We start from the raw sequence: 9,929 nt of genomic DNA, 5'->3' as shown, positions 1-9,929 counted from the left end.
CGTGTAGATAGTGTGTTATTCGAAAACTTGCGATACTTACATAATAACATCATTACACCAACGAACGAGACGCAGGAGTACAGGAAAGGTAAATAGTAACTCCATAAATCTATAAAGATCGGATTCTATTAGATCGACGCATATCCTCAATTGAATTTTATCCCTCCTTAGTATTCTCGTATTGGATCTATGTATATACTTACTGAGCAATGTGTGTAAACTTGAGTTTTTATCATCCAACAGAGACGACAGAACGTAAGTCATTCCTAGTACAAGAGTGCCCAGAAGACAGAGGACTGTTACTGTCTCGTATACTCTTGCCATCACGCCCTATGATCAAAAATAATAAAAAAGGACATGGCCTCACAAATGTTTCAAGTTTCTATCTTACCTTCTTATGGCCTTCGAAACCTTCCGATTCCGTAAAAAGATAGGCGAAAGGCAGAAACACGAAGAGCGATAGGTTCGAGAACAAAAACACGTGGTTCCATAGACCTGCGGACAATAAATATATTTTGTTATAACACGATATCTACATGGAGATATAAACAAAGAATCTAAGGTATTTATTTTGGAATTCCTCATTGATATTCTTCTTATCAATCAATTACTAAGACATTATATATGTATTTCTTATAATTGGTATCGTGATCTGATTTACGTAAACATAATAAATTATTCTATCTATTTTTTTCTCAAGTAACGTCTTGCAAATCTTTTTATAAATTCAACCCGTGATATCGCGCAGATTTTCACCTTGAATGAGGGAGCTGTTAAGCCACTTGACGTAGTAGCTGTTCGGGTAGAGAATGAGCACTTCGTTGCTGGCGATAGACACCGGAAGTAGGAGGGTCGCGCCGACGGAGACCGCCAGGGCGACCGTGCACAGCCAGAGACTGATCCTATACACGGTGGCTTCATCCTCGTCCACTGATAGATAATCGTCGCGATCCCGGCGTCTGAAGCGTGCGATCAGTGCGTAACTCGAGATGTACAACAGCAAAAAAAGAAGCAGAAATATCTGCAAAAGACACATTATCAATCATGTTAACAATATGTTACATATACAAACATGATATATAATTAATATTTTAATAATTTATTTATGTTTCATAATTATTATTAATATCAAGAAAGAGATGTATCTTATTATAAATTATATAGATGTGTGGGTTTTGTAACCAAATGGTTGAAGACGATTATATTACGACAGGAAAGATAAACTAAAGCGGAAAAAATTTGTCCAGATATTCTTGATTCTTAGCACTTGATAAAATTCTTGAGAAACATCGTCGCAATAACATTACGTAAACAATACTGAATACTATTAGCACCGATTAGAGGAATGCTTACAACGCAGAAAAAAATATAAAAGTGCGTCGGTAAACGAAACCCTATTACACATGCGAATTAAACTTATCTCTCTGTCGATTTTTCTCCCATATCATCGTATTTCTTTAAATATCGTTCAGCAAAATTTGCGATATGATTAATCAGCACAACTGCTAATAATATTAATAAGTGGAACAACAAATATTGATTTCTCAATTTGTTTTTCTCGAGGAAAAACGACAGTATTTCCGATTTGATTAAATATTTTAATCTTGATTGATTCGCTTCTTTTTGCGAAATATTGAAAACTTTAATTTTTAAATGTTTTTAGATTTTTTCTAAAAGTATTTTTGGCTGTTCTAGAGATTTTATATATCTATGGATACATTTTTGCATCGAATAATGTAATGTGTGCGATTTCTTATATTAATATAAATAATTTTTTATTAGTATAATATAGTTTATTAATTCTCTTTGACCGAGGTAATAAAAAATTTACGAGGTTTCTCTATGAGGTCATATTTAGGCACGGACGATAAATGCGACAATCAACGACTCCAACGCAACTGAATCGTTGGATCTATTACAGTATAGTGTTGCGCGTTTAATTTATTAATCTGCTTATATTCAGATCGATATTCTCTCTCACTCCTTTAGCGTTCATTTATTCATCCACTACTTCGTTTATACTACTCCTTTCGTTTATCTACTTATTAACTCTTATCGCTATATTAATACAATGTATACGTTGTAATTGGCGTATTAATTCGCCCGGGGACGGATGTAATAACGGAGCGCATATATAATTACGAACAAATAGAACACGAATGTGTGACATTTTCGTCGTCGTGGTTGGCAAAAGCTTCTCGCCGACAGCTGAGAATAGGACGGATGAAAGCGAGACAAAGGCGAGCCTTCGCGAGAACAATGCACTTACAAAGAAGCTTTACCTATATAATATTTATATTTATTTTATGATAAACAATGCAAGAACAAGAAAGACTAAAAATAATTAACAAAATAAAATCATATATGTGCAAAGTTAAATAAAGTAATAATAGTTGTAGAATGCTTCTTCGTTTGCGAAATAAGGATATTGAGCTCCAAGTGATAGAAGAAATAAAAGAGAAGATACATGTAATATGGTTGATTACCGTTATCGCACGTGTCATTTTTGATCATTGACCCGTCGAAAGTCTACCAAGCGTTACGTTTCGCGATTCCGAGAGTTTTTTCTATCTCTATTCGCACTTCTCGTGTCATCACCGATCAAACGGGATCTCTTTACGCGCACGTGTTCTTCTTTCTCTTTAAAGAGGAACTGGATGAATCAGTTACGTCAAAAGTTAATAAATTTTATAAGATATTCATAAATTTGATATTTGCGCAAAGCATATCTTTAATCTTATAAAAGATAAAATTAATAATTAATTTGTGAGTTAAAGTAAGAATTTGCCCTGTAGAATATGATTTTAATTCTGTCAAATTCATGAATTTTGAAATGTATTAGATTTATTAACTTTTGACGTAGCTGCTCCGTTCAGTTCCTCCTTAATTCTATACCTCGTGTTCTTTTAAGGCTTTTTTATTTTACTTTATTCAAGTGTATCACGATATGTTTTATCGAATCTTTCGTTGTATTAATATAATAAATTCAGAAAAATGTGCGCGAAAAACGAGGTAAGAAAAAGTACAGCTGGTAAGCGCGTGTTTATTCCAATTATAATTGCACATCTGATCATAATCGTAATTGCAGTATCTCATCATAAAAATAGCTGGCAGAACTGCAACAATTAAATTCGCCTTATCCGGTAATATCACTCTTCCGTCGTTTCTCCCATTTAAATCGAAACCGGAAGTTCCCTAGAGGCGCGGTTTCCGATGGCTTCAGGAGCATTCTCCCATCCGAATTAATTTAATCATCATTAACTTGCATGGTAACTTGATGTGACTAATATTGAAATTTCTAATAATATAATTATCTATATAATTATCGCGTCGTTCGTGATATTTGAAATTCAATAAAATTCCATGAAATTATTTTGATTTTTCCAAGTACAAAAGAAATCCTTGAGAATTCCAGATTTCCCATGTTTTTTTTCAGAGAGTAGACATCCTGAAAACTGTGTTCGTTTGCGAGATTAGCGGAAAATTTAAATCAATTTCCATCATTAATAAAACGTTCTCTCGTATCTCGCAGAGATAGAAAGACAAGGAGAAAAAAGAAAAACTATCTTTCTCAAAATATTGTATCGTATTCTGTTTTTAAAATAATCAAAATTTCGATTACACCCAAGAGATGCGTAAAATACAACATCTACATTCTTATAATCGATCGAAAACAAGAAAAGGAACGTTGAAATAAATAAATAAACGAGACAGCCTTGTGTTTGTCGATCCACGTCGACAACGCGGCGAACTTGTCGAACGGATGCTAAACGAGTTTATCGCTCATCGTGGCATGATAAGGTTCATTTTCGCAATTGGTTAATTATAACGGCGAGCAAACTCGATCTCATTCCTGTCGAAAATTCCTCCATTACTCCGCTACATTTTTCTAACGTTCAATCTTGCATGCGAGGGCACATATCGAACTTATATGTACATAATTAATTATATATAATTTGGATAATGCGCTGTTAAAAAAGAAAATAGAACGTAATGTAGAATTCTCTTTACGGAGAGATTTGTCAGATAATATAATCCGTCAATTAAGCGATACACATGTTATGCTCCGAGAATCTCGTTTGAAGTGTACGAAGGACATCCGCAACCGCAGGTTTATTCTACTTTTACGAGCGCAGAAAATTGTCGACGTAACAAGATATTTGCCTCGAGGAGAGATGTATACTCACTATATTTTCCCGCACGGTGTTGTGAAACAACTGTTCCCTGAGATCAGCGTCATCTTCCATCTTCACCTGTTTGTCAGCGAATAGTCTCGGTCGGCCAGGGGCAGCGACAACATTTTACCGTCTCGCACGGTTTCGCGGCAACATACCCCGAGGAAACGTCAACGCCGAGAGTGTAACACGCTCGTGGCTCGTGACGTGTCTCTGTCTGACGTCCAACTGTGTTTACGAGGCGGTGGCGGTAGGCATGGCTTCTCGCCGTCAATGTCGACCGTGACCGATCGACCAACCAACTATCACCACAACCGCTTATTCACTGATTAATATCGCTCGACGAATACCGGATAAATTACAGAGGAGTTTCCGTTACCTTGCGTCAGTCGGCGCTATATAGCGATGCTGCGAGAATAAGATTCGCTCGTCTTTCGTAAAGAAAATCTATGACAAGAACAGGCGAGAATTTACTAGGGGCAAAAATATTACTAGAAATTGAGATTATCCATAGATTCTATACATTATACTAGATCGCTAACAGTATATAAACGTCTGCGCGCGTATATATAAAAAAAATTTACCGATCACGCGTCTGATGTGAAGATCGCTCGTCTAAACAAGTTTTGTGGATTTCAGACAAAGCCAGATATCTCAATATTTATATATACATGTATACAAATAGAAATGAAAGAAATTTTTTTTTAGATATTTACAAGGGACATTAAGATTTAAAATAATGTACGCTTTCTGAGACGAACAATCTGGAATCAGAGATCGAAAATAAAACGATATTTAATCAAAATCAATAACTTGTGTATTATGCGCATTAACAATTCTCAATAGAGAGAGTGCATTGCAAACGATTCGCCCTAATGATAATGTTGCTATTTATAAATTGTATTTTGCTCGAGTAGAAAACATGATGTAATTATCGCGCCTAGCTACGAGAAACGGCATTTCTTTAATCCTAAACAGTATAAAATATCTCTTGATATTTATACAAAATTGCCCTATATAATACAAATCAAACAATATATATTGCATAAATATTTTTAAGATATAATTCTAGATATATACATATAATATATATATATGTGTACAACACACATCACATACACGCATCACGCACGCATACATACACACACACACACAAATATATATATATATATATATATGTAAATATCAATAAAAAATTTTATTACAAATTTTAATACCTAAAAAATATATAATAGTTATTGAAATTATTACCTAGCATATAACTGCACAATGTACGTTTCAATATAATTTATAAAAATAATATCACTCATGATCCTATCTCTCTTTCTCTTTTGCTCTTCTCTCTTCCAGCACACGCACGAAACTCTCGTCTCCGATTTTTGTGGTACACAAAAAATCTGTAGTAATAAGTACTTATATTAAAGTTGCAGCAGCGTGAATAAATGAGTTAACCCAGAACATCCAGATAATGTCTTTGAATCGAAGAGAAGATCGCTGTATACTGTTTAGGGTCAAGGATAATCACCGAAGAGTTTGATAAAATGAGCAGACGATACGAGGCTATGCTGCCACTTCGCCAAAATTCGTGTGACCAGTATCTTTAGCGTGCTGTTGCGCCGCCGTTTGTCCGTTCAGTCTAATCTTGCAGTCAATGCACATCAGCGTGAACTTTTGCACATCCGTAAACTGACGACTCGATCTCGCTTCTCTTGCGAGCTGGGCGGCTTCCAGCAACATCCTCTCATCTTCGGTAGGAAAGATCGTTTGGATGCTGCCACCCTGGTAAAGAAAACGCGAAAAAGTCGTGAAACCATCCATAAAAAAAAGTATTAAATCTACAGATTGACAGATCTGTCTAAATATTCAGAAAAAAAGAAAAAAATTGTTTATATCCTTTTATATTTTGATAAAATCTGAGAGAATTTATGCTAAAAAATTTTCAAATACTGACAGTATCGAAGAAACTTACATCAAGCGGCTCCAGGTAGAGTGGATCGTAATGGATACCGTCGAATATAAGGAAAACCCGCTGGGCATAATGCTGGTCCTCGCCGAATCTGTTGATGATCGCGTTAATACTGTCGATCACCGCTATTTCTAAGCCGTAAAATTTGGATAGAATTGACAATTCGATGGCGCCACCCCAGGAATCGGCTTTGAGAATCCACTTGCAATAATCGGCATTGGGTCTGCCCAGAAATGCTTCCGAGTATTCGTCTGGATCCGCCGCCACCGCGTTTGCTATGATCTCCCTCATGAAACTGGCACAACTGGTATCAACTTTCCCTAAAGAAGCATTAGACAACAGTATTATGATTTATAGCTTTCTGTTTTAGCAAATATATTTTCACTTGCAAATTCTCGCAACTTTAGAATTATTTTTGGATTATTACTTTTCCCTTGATATTTTCAGCTATTTGTGACATTCAATTCATGCAGTTCTTAAAAACTTAATATTTACTTCTTAAAATTATACAAATTATATTTTTAACATTTATTTCTTCATATTAAAAAAAGTTACTAAAATATTTTATTTTAGATGATTCGCTTTATATTCTAAAAATATCTTTTAGCGCTTTCTCACCATTCAGAACATAACCCACACTGGTGAAGAGGCAAGAATTGTCTGCAGGCACGACTTTCCTCATAAGGACACCGGGAGCATTGGTAAAACTTTCCTGGTCGACAATGTGCGATCGGCCAAAATCGTTGGGTATATTGAACATAATCTGCACATGATATTTATATGAGATAATTCTCCTCTTGATATTAAATAAAATAATTAAATGTAAAATCTCCTAGTATAATAAGTAGTAGTTTCATTCGTTCAAGCTTAGATAAAAACAGGAATAACTGAAACAAATAATTCTCAGGTTACGAGTCTAATTTTAATTTCCTATTTTTGTATTTCCAGTTTTAAAAAAAGAAAATGTATGGAAGGAAGATATGAGAAAGAATGATATATCCAATTTTTAATATATTTTACTTGAAAAAAATGGCTGATTCGAGAAAGTTTATGATCGCATTAATACTTCTTATGTCAACGAAATATGAATGTGATCGCGAATTACATAACGTCTCTTTATCTACTATTTATCTGTACTCCAAAAAAATGAATGCATGTCCGTCTCTTTATCTACTCTAATTAGATCATATGGCAAACCTGTTTCTCCTCGACGATGAGGGTGTCCCCGGAGATGATGCCGATGCGCTCGATGGTGCTGTCGGCCGCGTCCAAATCGATGGGCTTGGGTGGAAAACCGACGAGTACGTGGAGAGCGGCGACAGGGATGCCGGTGAGCTCGGCGAGCTTTGCTTTCAGCTGAGACACCTTGTCGTGGGGCGCGAGGCCGTTGACGATCTTGTGACCCGACTTGGTACGCGCGCATACATACACACACACACACAAATATATATATATATATATATATGTAAATATCAATAAAAAATTTTATTACAAATTTTAATACCTAAAAAATATATAATAGTTATTGAAATTATTACCTAGCATATAACTGCACAATGTACGTTTCAATATAATTTATAAAAATAATATCACTCATGATCCTATCTCTCTTTCTCTTTTGCTCTTCTCTCTTCCAGCACACGCACGAAACTCTCGTCTCCGATTTTTGTGGTACACAAAAAATCTGTAGTAATAAGTACTTATATTAAAGTTGCAGCAGCGTGAATAAATGAGTTAACCCAGAACATCCAGATAATGTCTTTGAATCGAAGAGAAGATCGCTGTATACTGTTTAGGGTCAAGGATAATCACCGAAGAGTTTGATAAAATGAGCAGACGATACGAGGCTATGCTGCCACTTCGCCAAAATTCGTGTGACCAGTATCTTTAGCGTGCTGTTGCGCCGCCGTTTGTCCGTTCAGTCTAATCTTGCAGTCAATGCACATCAGCGTGAACTTTTGCACATCCGTAAACTGACGACTCGATCTCGCTTCTCTTGCGAGCTGGGCGGCTTCCAGCAACATCCTCTCATCTTCGGTAGGAAAGATCGTTTGGATGCTGCCACCCTGGTAAAGAAAACGCGAAAAAGTCGTGAAACCATCCATAAAAAAAAGTATTAAATCTACAGATTGACAGATCTGTCTAAATATTCAGAAAAAAAGAAAAAAATTGTTTATATCCTTTTATATTTTGATAAAATCTGAGAGAATTTATGCTAAAAAATTTTCAAATACTGACAGTATCGAAGAAACTTACATCAAGCGGCTCCAGGTAGAGTGGATCGTAATGGATACCGTCGAATATAAGGAAAACCCGCTGGGCATAATGCTGGTCCTCGCCGAATCTGTTGATGATCGCGTTAATACTGTCGATCACCGCTATTTCTAAGCCGTAAAATTTGGATAGAATTGACAATTCGATGGCGCCACCCCAGGAATCGGCTTTGAGAATCCACTTGCAATAATCGGCATTGGGTCTGCCCAGAAATGCTTCCGAGTATTCGTCTGGATCCGCCGCCACCGCGTTTGCTATGATCTCCCTCATGAAACTGGCACAACTGGTATCAACTTTCCCTAAAGAAGCATTAGACAACAGTATTATGATTTATAGCTTTCTGTTTTAGCAAATATATTTTCACTTGCAAATTCTCGCAACTTTAGAATTATTTTTGGATTATTACTTTTCCCTTGATATTTTCAGCTATTTGTGACATTCAATTCATGCAGTTCTTAAAAACTTAATATTTACTTCTTAAAATTATACAAATTATATTTTTAACATTTATTTCTTCATATTAAAAAAAGTTACTAAAATATTTTATTTTAGATGATTCGCTTTATATTCTAAAAATATCTTTTAGCGCTTTCTCACCATTCAGAACATAACCCACACTGGTGAAGAGGCAAGAATTGTCTGCAGGCACGACTTTCCTCATAAGGACACCGGGAGCATTGGTAAAACTTTCCTGGTCGACAATGTGCGATCGGCCAAAATCGTTGGGTATATTGAACATAATCTGCACATGATATTTATATGAGATAATTCTCCTCTTGATATTAAATAAAATAATTAAATGTAAAATCTCCTAATATGATAAGTAGTAGTTTCATTCGTTCAAGCTTAGATAAAAACAGGAATAACTGAAACAAATAATTCTCAGGTTACGAGTCTAATTTTAATTTCCTATTTTTGTATTTCCAGTTTTAAAAAAAGAAAATGTATGGAAGGAAGATATGAGAAAGAATGATATATCCAATTTTTAATATATTTTACTTGAAAAAAATGGCTGATTCGAGAAAGTTTATGATCGCATTAATACTTCTTATGTCAACGAAATATGAATGTGATCGCGAATTACATAACGTCTCTTTATCTACTATTTATCTGTACTCCAAAAAAATGAATGCATGTCCGTCTCTTTATCTACTCTAATTAGATCATATGGCAAACCTGTTTCTCCTCGACGATGAGGGTGTCCCCGGAGATGATGCCGATGCGCTCGATGGTGCTGTCGGCCGCGTCCAAATCGATGGGCTTGGGTGGAAAACCGACGAGTACGTGGAGAGCGGCGACAGGGATGCCGGTGAGCTCGGCGAGCTTTGCTTTCAGCTGAGACACCTTGTCGTGGGGCGCGAGGCCGTTGACGATCTTGTGACCCGACTTGGTTTTTACCCGGAGTACAAAGCCCGCCATGACGATGATCGACCTGTGACTGAAGATGATGGATACGCGAGCCGAGGTCAAGTCTCGGGATCTCCGCCAATCAGCTGATCCGCACGTGCCTTCGC

The 9,929-nt window shown here is 36.1% G+C and overlaps 3 protein-coding genes across 3 annotated transcripts in view; all 3 read right to left on the bottom strand.

Annotated features, from left to right (window-relative positions):
- Nucleotides 1-4,845, bottom strand: part of LOC115241258 (protein Lilipod) — a 7,587-nt gene extending 2,742 nt beyond the window's left edge. Inside the window, exons 1-5 of the mRNA XM_029816927.1 lie at nucleotides 4,188-4,845; nucleotides 757-1,021; nucleotides 392-495; nucleotides 204-330; nucleotides 41-109 (exon numbers count right to left, since the gene is read on the bottom strand). Of these exons, the coding sequence (XP_029672787.1) occupies nucleotides 41-109; nucleotides 204-330; nucleotides 392-495; nucleotides 757-1,021; nucleotides 4,188-4,247 (625 nt within the window). The 5' untranslated portion in view covers nucleotides 4,248-4,845. The remainder of the gene's footprint in view (nucleotides 1-40; nucleotides 110-203; nucleotides 331-391; nucleotides 496-756; nucleotides 1,022-4,187) is intronic.
- A 129-nt stretch (nucleotides 4,846-4,974) lies between these two features.
- On the bottom strand, nucleotides 4,975-9,860 carry LOC115241272 (ubiquitin thioesterase OTU1-like). Its single transcript, XM_029816944.1, has 5 exons — nucleotides 9,806-9,860; nucleotides 7,339-7,552; nucleotides 6,760-6,904; nucleotides 6,145-6,461; nucleotides 4,975-5,954 (listed from the first exon to the last, which is right to left on the bottom strand). The coding sequence occupies exons 1-5, from the start codon at nucleotides 9,832-9,834 to the stop codon at nucleotides 5,736-5,738; spliced, it is 924 nt and encodes a 307-aa protein (XP_029672804.1). The 5' UTR covers nucleotides 9,835-9,860; the 3' UTR covers nucleotides 4,975-5,735.
- LOC115241265 (ubiquitin thioesterase OTU1-like) lies at nucleotides 7,566-9,867 on the bottom strand. The gene is made up of 4 exons (XM_029816938.1): nucleotides 9,592-9,867; nucleotides 9,013-9,157; nucleotides 8,398-8,714; nucleotides 7,566-8,207 (listed from the first exon to the last, which is right to left on the bottom strand). The coding sequence occupies exons 1-4, from the start codon at nucleotides 9,832-9,834 to the stop codon at nucleotides 7,989-7,991; spliced, it is 924 nt and encodes a 307-aa protein (XP_029672798.1). The 5' UTR covers nucleotides 9,835-9,867; the 3' UTR covers nucleotides 7,566-7,988.
- Nucleotides 9,868-9,929: the final 62 nt, after the last annotated feature.

The sequence above is a fragment of the Formica exsecta genome, unplaced genomic scaffold, assembly GCF_003651465.1.
Source record: "Formica exsecta isolate Colony F162 unplaced genomic scaffold, ASM365146v1 scaffold120, whole genome shotgun sequence".
Taxonomy (NCBI): Eukaryota; Metazoa; Arthropoda; class Insecta; order Hymenoptera; family Formicidae; genus Formica; species Formica exsecta.
Note: the sequence above shows the minus strand (reverse complement) of the source record. Positions and strands in the feature narration are given on the sequence as shown.

Excerpts from the sequence above, each read along its gene's own strand:
- LOC115241265 (XM_029816938.1), bottom strand. The coding sequence starts at position 9,834 with ATGGCGGGCTTTGTACTCCGGGTAAAAACCAAGTCGGGTCACAAGATC. Across the intron at positions 9,158-9,591 it reads TCATCGTCGAGGAGAAACAG|ATTATGTTCAATATACCCAA; the intron begins GTTTGCCATATG and ends TATCATGTGCAG. Across the intron at positions 8,715-9,012 it reads TGTGGGTTATGTTCTGAATG|GGAAAGTTGATACCAGTTGT; the intron begins GTGAGAAAGCGC and ends ATGCTTCTTTAG.
- LOC115241272 (XM_029816944.1), bottom strand. The coding sequence starts at position 9,834 with ATGGCGGGCTTTGTACTCCGGGTAAAAAC. Across the intron at positions 7,553-9,805 it reads TTTGTACTCCGGGTAAAAAC|CAAGTCGGGTCACAAGATCG; the intron begins CAAGTCGGGTCA and ends ATGCGCGCGTAC. Across the intron at positions 5,955-6,144 it reads TCTACCTGGAGCCGCTTGAT|GGTGGCAGCATCCAAACGAT; the intron begins GTAAGTTTCTTC and ends TTTCTTTACCAG.